Source organism: Rhodamnia argentea, chromosome 10, assembly GCF_020921035.1.
Source record: "Rhodamnia argentea isolate NSW1041297 chromosome 10, ASM2092103v1, whole genome shotgun sequence".
Classification (NCBI taxonomy): domain Eukaryota; kingdom Viridiplantae; phylum Streptophyta; class Magnoliopsida; order Myrtales; family Myrtaceae; genus Rhodamnia; species Rhodamnia argentea.
Genome location: NC_063159.1, coordinates 21,273,227 through 21,293,124, shown reverse-complemented (window position 1 = coordinate 21,293,124; position 19,898 = coordinate 21,273,227). Strand labels below are relative to the sequence as shown.

At 41.1% G+C, this 19,898-nt stretch overlaps 3 protein-coding genes across 5 annotated transcripts; 1 reads left to right on the top strand and 2 right to left on the bottom strand.

Moving 5' to 3' along the window:
* Positions 1-341: 341 nt before the first annotated feature.
* On the bottom strand, positions 342-2,674 carry LOC115735057 (ribosome production factor 2 homolog). 3 transcript variants are annotated; one of them, XM_030666101.2, is made up of 7 exons: positions 2,593-2,674; positions 2,431-2,518; positions 2,065-2,268; positions 1,345-1,590; positions 1,021-1,263; positions 859-924; positions 342-620 (listed from the first exon to the last, which is right to left on the bottom strand). In XM_030666101.2, the coding sequence occupies exons 2-7, from the start codon at positions 2,497-2,499 to the stop codon at positions 501-503; spliced, it is 948 nt and encodes a 315-aa protein (XP_030521961.1). In that variant the 5' UTR covers positions 2,500-2,518; positions 2,593-2,674; the 3' UTR covers positions 342-500. The 3 variants fall into 3 exon arrangements, with proteins under 3 accessions (XP_030521961.1, XP_030521959.1, XP_030521960.1); XM_030666099.2 differs by having other exon boundaries at positions 2,431-2,505; positions 2,586-2,670; XM_030666100.2 differs by having other exon boundaries at positions 2,586-2,637.
* Positions 2,675-8,053: 5,379 nt separating this feature from the next.
* On the top strand, positions 8,054-15,970 carry LOC115735056 (polyadenylation and cleavage factor homolog 4). Its single transcript, XM_030666097.2, is given in 7 exon segments — positions 8,054-8,992; positions 10,658-10,759; positions 11,012-11,266; positions 11,460-11,579; positions 11,692-12,153; positions 13,163-14,962; positions 15,299-15,970. Coding segments are annotated over 7 exon segments (3,123 nt in total). The 5' UTR covers positions 8,054-8,623; the 3' UTR covers positions 15,314-15,970.
* Positions 15,971-17,230: 1,260 nt separating this feature from the next.
* LOC115735058 (putative phytosulfokines 6) lies at positions 17,231-18,093 on the bottom strand. Its single transcript, XM_030666104.2, has 3 exons — positions 17,912-18,093; positions 17,719-17,786; positions 17,231-17,594 (listed from the first exon to the last, which is right to left on the bottom strand). The coding sequence occupies exons 1-3, from the start codon at positions 18,003-18,005 to the stop codon at positions 17,478-17,480; spliced, it is 279 nt and encodes a 92-aa protein (XP_030521964.1). The 5' UTR covers positions 18,006-18,093; the 3' UTR covers positions 17,231-17,477.
* Between the last annotated feature and the right edge of the window lie 1,805 nt (positions 18,094-19,898).

Genomic DNA, 19,898 nt, shown 5'->3' with positions numbered 1-19,898 from the left:
ATACAAAGAGATAAACTAGCCTCCTGGTCGAACGATTCATAGAACGATATTTACTGCTACAACCCAAAGAAGAAGAATTCATGTCGAGTCCCCAATGCAACCTCATGTACTTGCATTGAGCACTAGGAAATGTAGTACTGGCTCAGTTCCTTATACCCAATCTACTAACATGGAGGATGGAAAAACATGCATCCCATTTGATAATTGATGTAAAACATAAAGATAAAGGACCTGCCACATACCTCTCTTCGCTAGAATGGATAAAGGGATTTGCTGAAGGCACATGAAGTGCCATGCGAAAAAAAAATTATTGTATGAGTAGAAAAAGAATATGGCCAGGCTGACGGAAGGATTCAATTGACATTAACTCAATTACCTGAGCAAAGCTGATAATCATCTATAACAGAGGACAAAATTGCAAGCGCCTCTTTAGCGGCACAGGACCAAAACAAAAATGATCGCCACAAAGAAGGGGACTACAGATGAAAAAGTAAAACAAATTAGTCAGAACCTGCCTTCTGCCTTTTTGTTGGATGTCCATTCGCTTGTTTGTTCATCTTAGCTTCACGGCGCTCTCTCTTCACTCCTTTTGCTTTATTAGGTAGATTCATGTCTCCAAGCTACAAGAGAACATATTTACAAACACAATTATATCACAATAGGAAAAAGAGAGATATCTATGTGCCCTGGACTTTGATTTTTTCTAGATATTCCTCTTTGTTCTACTTCCCTTTCTTTTTTCACATTGAGCACAACGAAGGAATACAGAAAACAGTGGGGATGCCAGTGGGTAAAGTATATAGGATGGTAGTTCCATAAGCCCATTATAAAACTCAATAATATGATAGAAGCACTCACCTGTTGATCAGGAATATAAACCTTCCCGATCTTCCCTTGTATAGCATCCCGGCTAACATTCTTTTCCTGCAAAGATAGTACATTCAAGATCATCATGTCGGTTCATTCCACTAGAAAATAATAAAGGAGATAAAACTCGAGAAGAACATGTGATAAGCCAACCTTCTTTTTAGGCTTGTCTGCGGCTGTTTTCATGGCCTCCTTTCTTAAACCGTCATTAGGAAGCCGATGCCTACGTAATACCAAGTCCATCGAGGGACCAACTTCCACCAGTTCCATCCTTGGAACGATTGTGCCAGACTTCTTAAGTCGCAAAGCGCAATGCGTGAATAAGACCCGATTAGAAGATAGAGCTGTGCAAACATAAGCACGGTCTATGCCGGCAAGATTCAAATTCTCCACTACCTGCATAATTAACATGATAAATCTTATTGACAACATCTACACTGAATTTGGAAAGAGAAAACTTCAAAGATATAGAGTCACCTCTCCTCGAAACAAATCAAGAAGAACCTCCTTCAAATGCTTCAATTCTTCAACGCTCTCAAATCCTTCTCCAACAAATGCAATAAAAGGTTTAGAACCCATCTTTGGAGCCAACTTCTTATCATATACAAAAGACTCCATAGATTTGAAATTTTCAACCCCAACTTCGACAAGGTCGTAGATGTGATGATCATACATTCGCCCAAGAATGAGGTTGTCTGGCCGCTTCTTGGAGTGAGAGCCAAACTGTGGTCAGAAAAAATCACCAAACACCATCAGACCAAAGATACCTTTCAGACGGATGATCAGTCTTTTCCAGAACAGAGCTAAGCACACTTCCCTTCAATTTCATACCAAATGCATAAAGCATCTTAACTTCCTAATACCAGCTAGTAAAAATGTTTAGAAATGGCCAATCCCGATTAAAATACCGAGAAATCTCAGATACATTTCAGACATTAGTTGCTTCTTGCCCGACAAAGCAAGAATGCGGAACCAACAGAGGAGATAAATAGCTAAGATCGACCAGCAAGTTATACAGTCTAAAAGGCAATGGAGAAATATTCATCAACTCCCCAAATCTTCGTATAAACCTCTAATTAGGACAACAAAATCAGCATAATCCATTGAGTGCAGGCGCGAAGCTCAAATAGTCAAGTGCTTCACGCTTCGATTTCGCTAGACAGAAGAACAGAAACCAAACAAAGAGTCCAGACTCACCACAAACATTCCGCAATCGGTCTTTTGAGAGAAGAACTCCAAGGAAGTATCCCCGCCACTCTCGAAAGGCCTGACGTTGTCGTTCCTCCGCGTGTACCTCACCGAGCTCTCCTTCTTCAGGTGATAGATTTCGGTCAACACGGAGTTCAGCAACCCGCTAGTCTTCGTGCCTTGCAATATCAGCGTCTTCTTCCCAGTTTCGACCTACGACATTGTCACCCCCAAATCCAAACCCAACAAAAACATCTCGCTCATTCGAACCACAAAACATAATAGGAAGAGAAAAACACGACCTTTATCGTTTCTTATGATTCTGATGAACAAGAGAAGCCCGAGAACAAGAGGAAGAGCTACTCAGGGACTCACCAGCTTCGGAGCGCGCTTCTCGAGCTCTCGCCTGATTCTTCCTTTCTTCGGAGTCTTTATGTTCATCATGATTACCTGCGAAATGAGACTGAAAGCTCCGTCAAACACTTCGCGTTAAAATGGGGAAAAGAGGAAGAAGAAGAGCTTGCACGTACCTGTAACAACGAAGTAGCAGCAGCAGCAGCAGCAGCGCAACCGGCGAAAAGCGACGCAAAGCAGAGGTTGCGCACTTGATTTTGCTAGGGTTTTGCCATCGTGGAGGAAGAGCGTGGGAATCAAGGAAATGGGTCATCAAACCCGTTTGGGACCCGACCCAAAGGGCCTGTTCGGTCATGTCTAGGCCCGGCCCTTTATGACCCAATGGGCTGGACGAGAATAGAGGGCTTTCTTGGCCCGGCCCGAATATACCGGACCTGACTTTTCTCGGCCTACGCTGTAGCGCGGCCCGGACAAAGAAGAAAGAGGCTCGGTCCGAAATTACTCAGTTCTTTTTTTTTTTTAAATTACTCAGTTCAGTCCGGACCAATTTGAACTTTAGCTTGATTCTTTTTATAAGGATTCTTTTATTTCACAGAAAATAAATAATTTAACCATATTTTCCTAAAAATAATCTCTTATATCTCTTGAAATAATTAGTCAATCATTATGTCTAAACATCTTCATACATGATGGCAATAGATTTTCGTTCTTCAATTTTTTAAGCAATATAAGATATCACTTTGAGGAAATTTCAAATTATTCATTTTTTGCGAGATAAATGGAGTCTTAGTTTTTAATTTTTTTCTCAAAAATATGTCCCAAGACAATTAAAGATTACTCAAAATGCATAAATTCTCAGTTGTAAACTATCATGAAGTCTCAACCCTACATTGTATGATCCCCATATTAAAGTAAATTACTTTGACCTCTATCTTCTATCACCCTTGTCCTCATTTCCATACAAAAAAAATGACATTGCAAACCCCTATCCGCTCTCAATTTAGTGTCGCCGTTAGCTCCGCCCAACCACCTACGAGCACTACCAAGTGCTTGTGCCGCCACGAAATGCATGATGCCTTTGATCAAAGTACAACAGAGATAGATGGTGAGACAAAAGATTGAGAGAGAAGTGATGGTGGCCTAGGAAGCACGGATACTCTTCGGGGATCTCCGTGTCATGTTCGACGTGTGTTGGACATAGACACATGTCTAACACTCTCCGACATGCGATCTATACATGATTGATGAATAGTTTCAAAATGAAGGTGAGCGTAACCCCGTTGAGCCCATTGAAGAGGGAACTCTTGAGGAATCTGCAGAGTGATAAACTGCTCTTGCTGGGTGGACAATATAGGGTGTTGGTCAGATTTGGAGGACTGGATATATTTCTTAACAATGCAAAGAGTATGCCTTATGAGATGTTTGATGGATCCGATGGGTGAAAAGGATGAGAGTTTTGAGAAGGGGAAATAAGGATTCATAAGAGGAAATCGAGTTTACGAAATCTTGCTTTCCTTAGCAAGATAGGCTACCTCACAAAGATAGCCCATCTTAGAAGTTGTAGATTTCCGAAGTTCAAAAGAAGGGGTTAAAGAGACTGGAGATTCAAGATGAACAGGTAAAGTATCCGGGAGAGTTTCCATGAGAGAGGAGTTCTTCTCACCATGCGGGTTCGGATTTAGAATCCTAATCTTAACCGAGTTTCAACGATGAATGGCTCTGATACCAGGAAGGAAACGAAGACAAGCCCGAACCCGAAATAGGTATGCTATCCCCAACACTAGGCTTTTTTGGCCAATCAGGGGACCGCCTTTTAGCTTTCGGGCCTTCGCTTTGTTTTGCCTCAGCATTAGCTTTTTGGAATAAAACCTGTCTCTGATTGCTCTTACATCTTGTCTTTGGATAATAACACATGGTTAGTGCTTCGAACACGTTAGAGACATGCAAGTCGAGTATCCTAACATGCCACTTTGACGTGCATGGGTCAATTTTAAATATTTTCAACGAATTATAGGTTAAAATGTAAATCTATAAAAATATATATTTATATATATTAAGTCATATATTCAATAACCTAAAATTAATATACCCATATAAGCCCAAAAAAACTTCATCGAGAATCCCTCATAGAAGAAGAAAAAGAAACTCATCACCGATATTTGTATATATACATAATAAACTATCATATACATATACAAATATATATTTAAAATCCAACGTGTCAGAATTCTCTATTTTTTTCCTAAATGACGTGTTTGCGTATCGTGTCGGGTTGCGTATCGGATGCGGTGCTACTTAGATGGTAGCTAGCGATCGTCACCTAGGCTGGATGAACAGGGTCCATCAACCTTGCAAGCATGAACTCAGCTACCACCAAATTGTGGTGGTCGGCCCCAGCAGGTGGGTCATTGCTTGCAAGGTTGGATGGTCTTTTTTTTTTTTTTTCATTTGAAACTTTTCTATTTTTTTTCAATTAATTTATATACACCATGTCACCATTTTGACGGTGACCTGACGATTAGGCCATGCTCATTAGAATTCTCATGAAATACCCTAAATTGCTATGATTTCTATATTGAACTCTCTCACCTAAATAAGATTGGATAACGCAAAAATATTGAAGAAATTGAACACACTAGTGATGTAGCCGTTTGACGATCCTCACGTGAAAATGAAAGAATCAGGGTAATCAATGATCCACATGCTTGGACATTAAGTCTTTTTTTTTTTTTTTTTGGTCAGAAGACATTGAAACTTCACAAGCTCCTTGTTGTAGCTCATCAAGAAGGTCACTTTTGCTTGGGAAAATCTTGATCGCTATCTTCTATGATATTCACATTTCCACACATAAAAAAATGAAATCACAAACTATATCCACTATCAATTTAGTGCTGCCGATGGCTCCGGTTGACCACCGACGAGCGCTACCAAGTGCTTACTGGTATAAAGCCGACCACGAAATGCATTCCGCCTTCGATCCGAGTACACACCGAGAGAAAAAAAAAAGGTCCGACTTCAAAATTTTTTTTAAAAAATAAGGGCATGTAGTGCACTTTATTTTAAATTAGGGCTTGAAGTAGCCATGCCACGCTAGTCTAAAAAAGGGCCCCACTTCATCAGCCAATTAACGAAATTTCCGTCCTTTTTTTTTTTTATCTTTTTCCAGAAAAGAAATTAAAAAGGCTAAGGCTAGCTCTTTGCCCGTGGTCGCCACCCCATCGTCGACGGGGCGTCGGCGATCCCTATTCTTCCGAGGGCTAGCATGCCCTCGACTCTAGTCGACAAGGATCTTCAAACCTAGATGAGGCATTGGCGACCTTACCGGCCATCGCCGACGCTCCACCAGTGATGGGGTGATAGACACAAGCAAACGGCTCGGTAATTTTTTGTTTGTTTTTGTTTTAGCCTATTTGCTCTTTTTTAAAAAAAGGAAAAAATAAAAATAAAAAATAACAAATACAAAAGGACGAAATGCCATTTGCTGGCCGGTGAGGTCAGGCCCTCTTTTTTGAGATTGACATGGGCATTTCATGCTCTTATTTAAAATTATCATGGGTACTTTAGACCCTTATTTGAGACAAGGTTCACTTCGGATCCTTAATTGAAAAAAATGTGAGTACTTCTAGTCCTTATTTGAAATTTTTTTATTTTTTTCCAAACTTTTCCATTGTCCTTTTCAATTGAATGATGTGCTCGTTAAAAAAAATAAAAATAAAAGCAACGTTAAAACGCTTCATCAACGCCATGTCATCATTTAATGATCACCTGATGGCCACGGCATACTCATTGAAAATTCCGTGAAATTAAATGGTAAAATTTGATTGCTACAGTGAAGTCTCGGCCCTACGTTGCTATAATTCCCATACTGAAGTCCGTCTCCTAAATAAGATAAGAGAGCAGGGAGGGGAAGCGATCCTCACGTGAACATGAAATAAACTTGGGTAGTCAATGATCCACAGGCTCGGACGGTGAGACTTAACAAGCTTGTAGTTATAGCTCTAGCTCATCAAATGTGTCAAATTTTCGTTCTAGAATCTCGATCTCCGTCTTCAATCGCCTCGGTTCTCAAACAAAATGCCAAATCCTACCTACCATCAATACAGAGCCATTGATCGTCCGGTACAGGTGCACAGACCGAGCCACCAAGTGCTTGATGGCATAAAGTCAACCCCGGAACACCTGCGTCTCCAATATCCAAGTACACAAACCGGGATCGGGATCCCCTACCATAAAGGTAGGGGTGACATTGATGGATCCGAGCCGTCAATTTCAAAATGGACGGTCCAGATTCATCCACATCATCTTTTAAAAAGGAGATAATCTTTTGGTGGGAAATTTTAAAAATTTTAAAAAAGTGATGTGAATCAATCCGGGCTATCCATTTTTTATTTGGATGGTCTAGATTGATCATGTCACCCCTAAAATTGCTTGGCAATGTTAGGGCATCCGGTTCCCACAAACCGAGCCAGAGAGTAAGATAAAAGATTGAAAGAGAAGTGACGGTGGCTAGCGAGTAGTGACCACCGCCTAAGTAGGCTGAAGCGTGATCAAGCAAACCTTTGCAAGGCGTGGACCGGACTACCACCGAATTTGTGGCTGTCGGCCCCAACAGGTGTCGATGGTCTTGTCTTTTACTTTTTTCCTAAATTTCAAACTTCCCCATTTTCCCTTTTCAATTAAAGATACACACCCATGAAAAAACCGAAAAATTTCAAAAGCAACGGAAGATACCACGTCAACGTCATGTCATCATTTAACGATCATGAAATGAAATGACAGACTTTGATTGTTACTTCGATGTTTCGACCTGCATCGTTATGATTCCTATATTAAGGCCCATCTTCTAAATAAGATTAGAGGTGGCTACGCAATGCTCATTAAAATTATCACGAAATAAAATGGTAAACTTTAATTGTTATTATGACTTCTCGACCATCTATTATTTTGATTCTTATATTAAGGTCCGTCTCCTAAATAAGATTGGAGAACAGAGCTATATAAAAGGAATTGGTGACGTAACCGTGGAGGAAGTCATCCTTACACGGAAATGAAAAAAAATATCGGGTAAATAATGATCCTCGTGCTTGGACGTTGAAGACTTGACAAGCTCGTTATCATAGTTCATGAAGTCGATCGGTAGAATCTCGATCTCTATCTTCAATCACCCCCGTCCTCATTTCTACATAGCGTAAATGAAATCGCATGCTTTGTCTGCTGTCGACGTAATCTCGGCACTCCATTTACGTAATGTCTTTATCAGAGTATAAATTACGAAAAAAAAAGCTAAAACATGAAGAACAACTAATGATCCACATGTTTGGACGTCGAGACCGGACGAGCTCTTTATCGTAGCTCATCAAGTTAATTCATAGAATCTCGATCTCCGTCTTCAATTGCCCCTGTCCTCATTTTTGCACGGGAGAAATGAAACCGCAAACTTTATGCACTGTCAACAAGATAGAATCTCGACACTCTATTTCTGTAATGTCTCGATCAAAGAATGAATTACAGAGAGAAGCAAAAACAAGAAGAATAACAAAGAGTATGTGAACCAACTCGCGAAAGTCATGATGTTCGGAAAATGTGACAACCATAGGAATCAATGAACAAAATATTGAAGCCCGAGGGGCGATCTTGGTGAGCCGGTCGCCGCAGCCCCACCGCCGGACCGCTACTCGAGTCCGGGCCGATATTTGAGTCAACACTATCGAGCTTTCTACCATCCGTCGTATCTCATCACTATTATAAAAACGGCACTTGCTGGGTCTGAGCAGAGGAACGAAACGAAAATCACAAACCCTACCGGCTAAACCAGCGAGGCTCGTTGGCCTTTGAAGGCGAGCTCCCTCCACTCTCCTCTCGCTCACCCCGCGACTCCTCTCGCCTCGCTCTCTGGAAATTCGTCGCAGGCGTCGAGCTCGAACTCGCGGCCTCAGGCTCATTTCCTGTGTATCATTTGATCCTGCGTTCTTGTTTCTCCTCCGAATTTTTTTTTTCCTTTTTGCATCTTTTTCGATTTCCCGATGTGTAATTAGCGCCGCTGTCTTCTCAATTCGCTCTGTGTACACCGTAGGGATAGGGTTTTCGATTGTAAGATCTCGGTTCTTGGTTCCGGATGGGTGTAGAATAGGGTGGAAAAATCGAGTTTTGTTTGTTAATTCATGTTGTAATGAAGATGGGTAGGTTTTAATTAGGGTTCTGTGTGGTGACGGAGATGGATGGCATGCGTAGATCGTTCGATCGATCCAGAGAATTTGTTCCCAAGAAGCCTCGGTTGACAGAGGAGCTGGGCACGCGACCCTTTGCACTGAGGCCGGGGGCTCCGGTGGTGAATCCGCCGCAACCGAGGTTCAAATTGAGCGATAGAGAAGTGGATGGCAATGATCCGGCCAGTGAAGCTTACCAGCCACAGCCCCTGCCGCAGCATCAGCAGCACCAGGAGCTCGTGGAGCAGTACAGAACAGCGCTCGCGGAGCTCACTTTCAATTCGAAACCGATAATCACTAATCTGACCATCATAGCTGGGGAGAATTTGCACGCTGCCAAGGCGATTGCGGCCACTGTGTGCGCAAACATTATCGAGGTGAAAATCCAGTTTTACGATCACTATGTGGCTGTTTGTTTGATCAATATTTTTCTTCTTCTTTTTTTGGCTCGAATTTGTACCAGGAAAGCCTTCTCTATTGTGCTTGTATTAGAAAAGGATAAGCGAAACATGAAAACTGTTTGGAGTTTCTCCTTTTACCTTTTCCCCTCTTTCTCTGTGCGGAGTGATGCTCTAACTTGCCAACCTTACGCAACTTTACTCTACAAACGCTGACTCAATAAAATTACCGCCTTTACAAGTTATTTTAGTGTCCCTTGAGGAATGCACTGCTCTGACACATACGATACGGAATTCCTTAGCCGAGTGATTTGCATCGTGCTCCTTTCTCCTGCAGTATTCAAGGAAAGAGAGAATCAATTACCAAATTTGTGACTTTTTATTGGAATTGTCTTTTTGTCTTGCATACCATATTAGAGGTTTGCATCTCCATTCCACGCCTCAACTGAGCTAGTCTTCTCCATAATTAGTTATTGTTAGTACCTTTTCTAGTGAGATGTGTGAAGCTTCATCACGAAGTTTGAGTCAGTTTTGCTGCAATTTGGTTCAGACTTTGTGATGAGTTGGACTGCCACTGTATTTTTGTAATACTATGATGATTTGATTCCTCATTTCTACTATTGTGGTTGTGCTTTGGTCTGTTGTGAATTCACTTTGTTTCCCTGTCAAGCGTCTTGCATCTCTGAGAATGGTAGAAATGTGAGGGACCGCTGTAAGGTAAAAGCATGCCATGGCCGAGCGATACTTCATTATTACTTACAATTCTCTACGGTTAACTACTAATTGGTTGTGGTTTGATGTGTTATCAACTTGTTCATGGAAAGCTAAAGAAAGATGAATAGCGGTCAACTCCTTGTGTGGCATATAGATGTACTTGATCTCTCATGAACCTCTCTTCCTCGCTCACCCAAAAAAAAAAAAAAAAAAAAGAAGAAGAAAGAAAGAAGGAAAAGGGTCCTTCCATCCTTCAGGGGATACATGGCTAAAGAAGCGAAGTATGATCAACTTCCATCTTTCAAGGGAGACGTGGCCCGTAATGGGTTCTTCAATGCTGGACTTTCGGGAGCTGATAAATGGTTTGAGTTTCCTGGTGTCTTATCCTTATTCTTTGGATTGCCGAAATATGTTATCAAGCAGCAACTGGGGATTCGCTTGAAGTTAGGAACACGTCGGAACTATTCCGTTAACATATTGTCTTGAATTAGTGTCTAAGCTTGGGATACACTCTCTTCTATACTGACAGAAGATTGGAAAATCTCCATTTGTTTCCTTGAGATTTTTAGCTAGTCAACAAGATGTCATTCAGCAGTGGGCATAACAATTTTAGGACTCTGTAACAAATCTACTTTTATGCCTATGAAGGTCCTGTGTACGAGCAATTATACGGTGTATTTTTATGCCTCTGAAGGTTCAGTGTACCGATAATTGTATGGGCTCTTACTTTACCATCTTCATTTGTCGAGATCATGTAGAGGACTTACAGCTTAGATATTACATAGTCCTTTTTCATTTTCTTTTCAGGATTGTTTCTAACTTGTACACTGTATGCACCATTAAGGGAAACTGGACCTGCAGTTTTCCATATACCAAAAAGAAGGAAAATTGGTCTGGCACTTTTAATCTGATTGTACTAATAATTTGCAGGTTCCCAGTGAACAAAAGCTTCCATCACTTTATCTTTTAGACAGCATTGTAAAGAATATTGGGAGGGACTACATTAAGTATTTCGCTGCGAAACTGCCCGAGGTAAGAATCTTTCTGCTATAGTCTTCATTTAAAATTGTGCTTTATTCATGAGTAGGCATATGATTTTAGTTGCATACTAGAATGGTAATGGCTTTTTGGCTTTGATGTAAGAAATTGAAGTAATTGATGAGTACATGACGAATTGAATTTCCATTTACTTGCACCTTGCTGCTTTCATTGTTGTTGATCATCTGTTTGTTTCGCATAGTTTTAGTTGTCACTCCGCTGTATCTGATCCTGTCTGTGTTTTAGGTTTTCTGCAAGGCATATAGGCAAGTTGATTCTTCAGTACATTCAGCAATGAGACACCTTTTCGGAACCTGGAAAGGAGTCTTTCATTATCAGACTCTTCAATACATAGAAAGACAACTTGGCTTTGGCTCTACGGGTAATGGTTCGTTGGCATCTACAACATCGAGGTCTGATTCGCAGTCTCAACGTCCAGCACATAGTATACATGTTAACCCCAAATATCTAGAGAGGCAGCGGCTTCAGCAGTCAAGCGGAGTAAGTGCAGTAGCAATTTAAATAAAGGAATGGACTTTAAATGGAGCATGCCTTATTTTTGCTTTCTTTTACAATGATCATGTAAATAAAAGGGATAGCTTTTTATGGTCTGTGAAGGATGATGCTAGTTCTGATGCATTTATGTACTTGAAGAAAGTTTCTGCTAATCTTTTGTTGTCCTTTATCAATTAAGGCAAAGGTAAATGATGTAGCTGGTGCTTTGGCAAGCTCATCTGAGGATTTAGATAGGCTGGATGGAGCACCTAGTGTTAGTGGTGGACATACATGGGAGGATCCTCCAGTGAAAACGCAAGTAAGTCTAATAGCTCTGACAATGCTGTTTTAGTTTGAACAAAAAAAAAAAAAAACCTTTGATGCTTTTGCCCCCCATTGGTTTGTGTCCTGATACGTCAAGTTATCTCCAGAGCATTCAGCGTTTACATAGAGATCCTCTTGGTGAAGCAGTTCAAGACAAGAACATAGGTGTAGTTTATGGAAATTATGACTATGGTTCTGATACGTCGAGAAGTTCAGCACTAGGAGCTGGAAGAATTTCTGGTAAGATTAGTGAGCAGGGACTCAGCAAGCCTTGGTATGGAACTGGAGGTAGCGTTGCCCAATCACCATCCAGCCAAAGAAATGGTTTTAGTGGGAAGCATGGGTTTTCGAGTTACCAGCCCTCTAAATCTACTAGCATTGATTCTCATCTTCAGCCATCACATGGCATCACAAATAGAAGCGGTGGGATCTCTAGTAGCTGGAAGAACTCTGAGGAAGAAGAGTTCATGTGGGATTCTGTGGACCCTAGATCTATGGAGCGCGATATGACCAACATCCCTAGTATCTCAAGAAAAGATCGTTGGACTCTTGATGGTTCAGAAGAAATGGTAAGTTCATGGATGTGAATGCTTTTTTGAATTTCAATTTCTTGTGCTCAGACTGCTATTTTATGTAATTGATTTTCCCCATACGCATCTTGATCACGACCTACCAGTAAGTATGGGTGAGTAAGAAACATGACACTGCATTATGAAGAAATCTTGCTTTTCACTCAAATTGATGTCGGTTTGTGACCAAAAGAAAAGTTGGTATTCGTAATATGTAGGAATTGGGAAGAAGAATAATATAGTTTTCTGAAGTATGTGCCATTGAGGATTAAAAGTTAGTACTTTTACCTAAAGAAAATGGTTTGTTCTTGTCTGATATAGCAGAGTGGAAAATTATGTCCATTCAGTCTTGCAATATTCAGAATCATTCTCTTGGACTAGCTTTTTTTCTCGTCCCTAGTACTGTGATTTATGAATCCTAGTTTTGTATAGAAGATCTTAATTGCTATCTTCAGATAAATCTTTTCTGCATCAAACTTTGGTGCAATTAGATATTGTACTTCTCAATTGGCTTCATCGGGCGAATATATTCCTGAAGAGAGGAGAAATCCTAAGTCAGTTCATGTACACAAGATGACATTGTGTCTGGTGACGAGGGCAAATTCATACTGTGCCATAAAATTCTTGTACAGATGAAGCGGATAATATGCTGTCTTGCCTCCGTTCCTAATAGTTTTGACTGGGTTTGTGTTTTAGATTTACCTTTTTGTCTAGGAACTTGTGTTCGATTCCTGACCTATTATTCTCATAACAACACTCATATAGCATATGCCTGCTGGCTAGTGGCCCAATTAAATTTCAGTTTTTGGGCATTTCTCAGGTATTGAATTAGGCAAATGTTAGGTTGCATGTCCAGGTGCAGTGAGCAAAATGTTCTATTTTTTCTATGCCTTCACTATAAAAATTGGTTCTAAATGGCAAGGATGCCTTAATTTTGAAGTTTTTTTCCTTGGGTGCACCTCTTTGCTATTTATTTTCCTTGGTTCTAATTTGCAATCATATTGTATAGGGATCAATAACTAACCTTGCAAAGCCACTTTCCAAGGATGGGCTTATACACACTGGAACTTCAAATAATTTGGGTGTGTCAGAGGGTTACCCTGGTAGAGTTGGTGGACTGTCATCAAGTATGAGTTCCTTTTCAAGGAGGGAAGTTGGATCAGAGATGAGATCTCCTAACGTCAAACAAATAGGCTCTGGCTTTTCTCCTAGTGCAGCCTCCTCAGGAATCACAGGTAGCCAACGAATACAGTCTCTAGGGCCTGCATCACCTTCTGGACGGTCATTAGCATACCAGCATTCTCTTTCTACTTCTGATACACGCCTTACCCATCAAAAGTTGCAAAATTTGCCGGAGCAAAACTATCCGTGAGCCCAAATGCTGCCTCGCACCGAGTTTAAGACAGCTCATCTGCCAGAAAAGTCAAGTGTAGGGCCAAATAACGTACATAATCCGGATTCCTTGTCTAAGTTTCGCCTCAAGGAATTGAAGCTTTCTCCTCCTACAATTCCTCTTCAAACAAGGCACCATCGTCCTCAATTGCAGCAGGCACGATCTGAACCTGCAATGCCAGAGATATTAGGTCAGAACAAGAAGCCACTTCTCTCCCAAGCTTCTGAACATGATGCTTCTGCTGCCCCAGAGACGTCAGGACAATCGAGTAAGAGTCGTTTATTGGCTGCCGATATTGAAGGTGAAGCTGTCTCTATTGATGCTGCTGCTATCCCACCAAGCCTGAGTGCTGTGGACCCAAGGTCTATGCCGTCACGAGTACGTACCAAGCCTCCATCATTGACTGGGCCTCCCCCTATCGACTTGGTCTCCTCTGATTTGGGTGCTTCATTGTCAACTCTCCTAGCATCTCGTCATGATGACTCATCGATTTCAAGAGATGCATCTCAAGTGAAGGTGGGACTGCCATCAGCGCCACCAGGTCCTCCAACTGTTGTTGATAATGCAGGTGACAGGAGTTCTAGTGCAGTAGAAACAACCTCAAATCCAGTGTCGAGTCTCTTGAGCACATTAGTTGCAAAGGGTCTGATATCGACATCGAAGCCGGAGTCAACTTCCGTGTCTTCCCAAATGCATATGAAAGTGCAGAACAAGGCCAAAGACAATGTCGCTGCTGGATTTGGCCCAGATTCTTCAGCCTCGGTTGTGCCGGTATCCTTGACTGAAGATGATGTGCCCATTGTGGAGCAAGTTACAAAGAGCTCTACTCCCCCCTTGCCTCATTCGCCTAGAGAAATAAAGAACCTCATAGGTTTTGAGTTTAAGCCATCTGTAGTTCGAGAGTTCAGTGAATCTGTGATCAGTGAACTCTTCGAGGACTTCCCCCACAGGTGCGGCATATGTGGGGTGCAATTAAAATTTCAAGAGCACCTGGATCAACACTTGGCTTGGCATGATTCAAAAGATCCTGAATCAAGAGGTGTGCTTGTTCCATCAAGGGGATGGTATCCAAACTTATCTGATTGGGTAGCTCGGAAAGTATACCTTCCATGTGAATCTGAACATTTTGGTTCAGAAGAAAAGAGTGGCGAGACGACTGAGATGCATGGACCGATGGTTCCTGCAGATGAATCTCAGTGTGCTTGCATCTTATGTGGTGAGCTTTTTGATGATGTTTATAGCCTTGAAAGGGATGAGTGGATGTTCAAGGGAGCAGTCCACATGGATATCCCTTCTGCGAGTGGTACTATGATCAGCATAAAAAACCAAAGTTCTCCTCAGGGTCCCATTGTCCACGCATCTTGCATATCAAAAAGTTCACTACAGGACCTGGGATTGGCCAATGATGTAAAACTGGTGAGCTTCTCTATCTTCTGTCTCTTAGATTGGATATATGCATTTTGTTACAGTTGCAGTGGGTTCAGTTGGTGGATGTCTGTCTTCTCTGTCCTAAATGTGTAAAAAGCCTGTGTTGTCGCCCCATCTGATCTTTGTGATACTTTCTCTTGGTGTCAGTGCACCTTAAGATCCAGCCCGAGATTATATCTTCAATTTCTAGTTCTGAATCTGGTTTTCTCAGATTTGAAATGTGTTGCCCCTCTCCACATGCATGCAGACAGATAATTATAGGCATATCTGCTTAGAGCGGGTCAATGGATCTCACTCTCACATGGTTATCATTGCTTTTGGTAGGAGAAGGATGCATAATGCTTGGGGTGTAGGAGCTGTTTGTATGCCAGTGCACTGTTGCCAAATGAAACCAACTGTGGGAAATCAGGTTTGCTCTATGCGGGCTGGGAACTATGGCTTGCATTAAGCTAAGTTTTGTTATGTTCCAAATGGTGCTGAGATCTGTTTCTTCTGCATTGAAATTTTCTTGCCTGTAATGTCTATAGTCTGAAGGAAATACACATATTTGTTTGCACCTCGATTTTTCCTTCACTGAAGTGGTTGCTATGTGTCTCTCTCTCCCTCCCTCCCTCCCTCTCTTTACTATGTGGAGGGGCTGTGCGGTTGCGGACTTGCATCTGATGCTTTATGACTGGCACTTTGAGCCCTCTTTGATTATCTGCAAGTTGGATGGAATGCGAGCTTCGAGGCACTCTTAGAAACATTGCGCTGTCCCTTCTTCTCTGTAAAGATCATAGATCCTGTATCAATACATTCAGCAGCTTCTGAGTTTGTTTTTTTGCCCTTTTGCTCGTTTTCCCTCCTTTTAGTTGTATACTTTGTTTCTTCCCTAGACCAATGTGGACTTGAGTTTTTTTTTTCCCTTGATGGAAGAGTAAAGTGCCCTTGAGTTGATTATTTACTGTTCTTTCACTTGTACTTTTCCATCTAGTGAATAAATATTGACTCCATCTAGCATTTTTGCTAATAAGAGCTTCACTTTAGTGCACAACGCTGAGGCGGCTCTACAAGTTGAATGGCTTTCTATGTGCTTGAGAATTGTTATGCAGCATTTATGTTCTTTAGTCGGATTGAATCATATTTATTTACCAGTCTTCCTAGGTGCTGTGTAGACGAGAAAGAGCCAGATTGCAGGTAATACAAAAATTACCAGCTTGGCGTGTGAAGCTTCAGTTGACTCGGCGTATTGTGGTTGCGATATTTGTGGTTCTCGAAAGAGTTACTATGTTATAGCATCCTCTATAGACGACTGCTTTGAGCTTCGCCAAACCTTTTCTCGATCAGTTATTGTCTTCAAGAAATGGACGGATGTTGAGCAATTACTTTTGGAGTTGTTGCTTTGAAGCATTGTCAAATTGTAGTTTCTTTGGATTTTTTTTGCCTAATGCACTGCATGGACGGCTCTCGCACTTTGACGGTCGGGCGGATCTTGTCTTATTTGGATTGGCATCGACTCTTATAGCTTATTGTATTAGCTTTTGCTTTTGGTTTCTGCCACACCCTCCCACCCCTTTTTTGTCGACCGAGTACTATTTCACGACCTTTACTTGTACCGCAATCACGACCTTTACTTGTACCGCAATCACATCATCATATATCAACTGATAGTTAAAATAGCACATTCCTGATTAGGTTGAATGAGTAAAAACGGTTCTGAATTTCTGATGACATCTTGAATCTGACTTTTTGAGCTCAGAATTCCAATTAGAAACTCCAAGCTCCAGATGTTTCCAGTAATAAATTGGTCTTACGGTTTCAGAGCGGAACGTCCTGAACTTAGATCGGGAACTGAACTTAGATTGACAAGTTCCCTACGATATATTCACGTAGTCCGGCAAGAGCAAAGTGTGAGTGCAATCGAACCTCTGTTCCCTCGAGTTTACTCTAGCTATAATGTATCATGTAAAACTTCTCAACTACAAAATCCTTAAAGAGCAAAGTAGTGACTTGCTGAGAGCTCTATGGTGGAGTAAAGACGAAAGCACTTCACCCCACTGAAGGCAGCAGACAACGCAAGCACGCAGAAACAGCACGAGACGATTGTGAATTCATGCGCGAAGGCGGGGACAACGAAAGGGACAGAAACTACAGAGGTTTGGTTTTGGTCGGTGGACAGAAAAGCTTTGGGAACCGTAAAATGTAAGCATTGTACTATCTTTAGCTCGCTCTCGTATGGAATCTTTTCTTACAACCATATGTTTATTTTGCTTCTGCGCATAAAAAGCCAAACTCCTGTCTTCTGGGTTCTTCGCCAACACAGACATAATATGCACAAGCCAACTGGCAGTAACTAGTGATACAAGTGTCGATCCAAATTAATTTATTTTTGGGTCTATTTTTTTTCCCCTTTCTTTTTCTTTAACATATGCTGGATTTTCCCACAAACTATAATGCTTTCCTCTTTCATTCTTTGTTTCTAGCTTTTAGGTACATCATCACATGATCACCAGATTGACAGCAATCAAGGCTTGTGGTCCTGGGTGTAGATGTAATCCAAGTGAGCCTCCGCGACCATCCTTCTCTTGAGGCATTCTTCATCTTGGTCGCCGCAGGACTCCTCTGCCTCCACCCCCATCAACTGCAGAACCATATCCAAGCACCGACAAGACAAAAACACAGAGACTTGGAATTAAGAGGAGAGCCATTAGTAAGGAGAAACGAAGGGAAATGAACTGCGTAGAAATCGATCATTCGAGTCTTACATTCGAGAGATCAGCTGCTTCGGTGGCTAGATTGCCATCAGCCTCTGGTTTTCCTCCACCCAGGAGAACTGATGCAAGTTCAAGAAACGAGTTTGATGAGCTGTTTTTTTTTTTTTTTTTTTTTCTGAGGTGCTCATGAAAACAGGGGCAAAAAAGAAGATAAAGAAGACGAAAAAAAGCAAGCTTTTTTCACCTTGTGGAGCAGTCGACAATGGACGAGCCAGCGAGGAGGAGGAGAAGAGAAGCAAAGCAAAGAGAAGCAAAGCGAACCCACGGCTGGCCTCCATCTCTCTTCAGGATCGTCTTCGAGCTTTCAACCGGGTCTTGAAGGGTCTTGAAGCTCGCGCTGCTGTGAGAAGAGAGAGCGATGATGAGGTAGAAGAGAATGAAGCCTCTTTTTGGTCGTATAAATAAACCTGAAACAGAGAGGCAGGCCCCTGCCACTTTCTTTTTTCCCTTTTCCTTTCTATTTCCTTTTTCGTTTTCGTTTAAATTTTATAACGAGAAAGAGACTCGCCTCGATTACCACTTGCACAAAAATTACCTACCCAGTCACTTGTGAATAATTGTTCATCGAATTTAGTACACACGCTGCGCTGCAGTAAGATTAACGTCAATTGCCGATTCGACCCGAATGTCGTCCGATACGATAATTCAGATTGACTTTAATATGAATATTGAGAGACTCACATCGATTAACACATACTTAAAAATTGCATTTCCAATCGCTCGTGGATAATATTCATCGAATTTAATCCATGCGATATAATAAAATTAACGAGCCACGTGTCAATCGGACCCGAATGTCATCGAATACGATAATTCATATTCACTTTAATATGTGTATCAAGAGACTCACCTCGATTACCATTTACATAAAAATTACATATGTAGTCACTCGTGGATGGTCATTAATGGAGTTCAGTACACGCGCTATAACAAAATTAACGAGCCACGTGTTGATCCAACCTGAATGTCGTCGGATCCGGTAATTCAGATTCACTTTAGTACTTGTGTTGAGTTTATCGGCGCTATTTCATTGTCGTACACGTTGAGATAATAGTCTAATGTGGTGAAGTTTTGAAATAAGGAGGAATTGTCACGTCTCGTTCCATCTTCGGCCTAGTCCAACATCTAAACCTAATTTTCTTTGGTCATTTTCTTCTCATGTTCGCATCTACAAAGTGAGAAAAAGGAAAACGAAGGCGGAGAAAAAGGAGGAAAAATGGCATATGAGAATGAGAGCGTTTACATGCGTCAACGAGTCAACCCTGGAGACCGTCAAAGGCCGACAGCTGTTTTGCAAACTCCCGCAAAAAATTCTTGCATGTCTTGCACGGCTTCTAATTACCTTTCCGTTATGCTCTTCTTCGATTCTAGCTTTCGTTTCAAATTTTTTTAAAATATTTTGTTTAATTCAGGCGAGTTAACAATTTTATTTGAAAATAATCACACAAATGATCCATGAACTTTAACTTAATATATAATGCGATCCTTGAATTTTTAATTTATTTAAGGTAGTTTCAAATTTTAAATTTGTTCAATGTGGTCCCTGACTTTTGGTATATGTCCAATTTAATTTTTAGAATATATCAAAATGTTTTATGTTGTTCATAATATTAAATTAATGGAAGGACTATATTGAATTATAGAGCATGTACCAAAAGTCCAATGATCAAATTGAACAAATTAAAAGTTCACGGACTACTTATGTTATTATCGCATTTTGTTTCAACGTGTGGGACTAATCTTTACTAGAAGACCTTAATTAGTGTACAAGGTCTACAAACATGAGTAGAAAAACTCGCTGAATATTCTTTTCATACATGGTCAAAAGATTGACGATGGTGAGTCTCTAAATGTTTTTTTTTCCCCTTTTAGTTGGGGGAAAAATCTGTCAATGAGCCTTCTTGCGCTTAGGAGTACAGTGAAAATCAATATTTGTCTAGAGGAACTACATTTTCATAACACTATAATCGGTTTGAGCATAGTGCAAAAAAAAAAAAAAAAAAAGAGGGTGGGAGGGGGGGTGGAAAATGATCGATCGAGCTTAGTGAAAAGAAGAGAAAAATATAAATCGAGTGCAATGACGCGATAGGAATCATACATATTCTATTTTTGATCATATTTCGCGCACACAAGTATGTATGTCGAAAGATTCATCATGCTTGCGACGTTGT

Excerpts from the sequence above, each read along its gene's own strand:
- LOC115735058 (XM_030666104.2), bottom strand. The coding sequence starts at position 18,005 with ATGGAGGCCAGCCGTGGGTTCGCTTTGCTTCTCTTTGCTTTGCTTCTC. Across the intron at positions 17,787-17,911 it reads ATTGTCGACTGCTCCACAAG|TTCTCCTGGGTGGAGGAAAA; the intron begins GTGAAAAAAGCT and ends AACTTGCATCAG. Across the intron at positions 17,595-17,718 it reads AAGCAGCTGATCTCTCGAAT|TTGATGGGGGTGGAGGCAGA; the intron begins GTAAGACTCGAA and ends ATGGTTCTGCAG.
- LOC115735057 (XM_030666101.2), bottom strand. The coding sequence starts at position 2,499 with ATGATGAACATAAAGACTCCGAAGAAAGGAAGAATCAGGCGAGAGCTC. Across the intron at positions 2,269-2,430 it reads AGAAGCGCGCTCCGAAGCTG|GTCGAAACTGGGAAGAAGAC; the intron begins GTGAGTCCCTGA and ends ACAATGTCGTAG. Across the intron at positions 1,591-2,064 it reads CCGATTGCGGAATGTTTGTG|TTTGGCTCTCACTCCAAGAA; the intron begins GTGAGTCTGGAC and ends TTCTGACCACAG.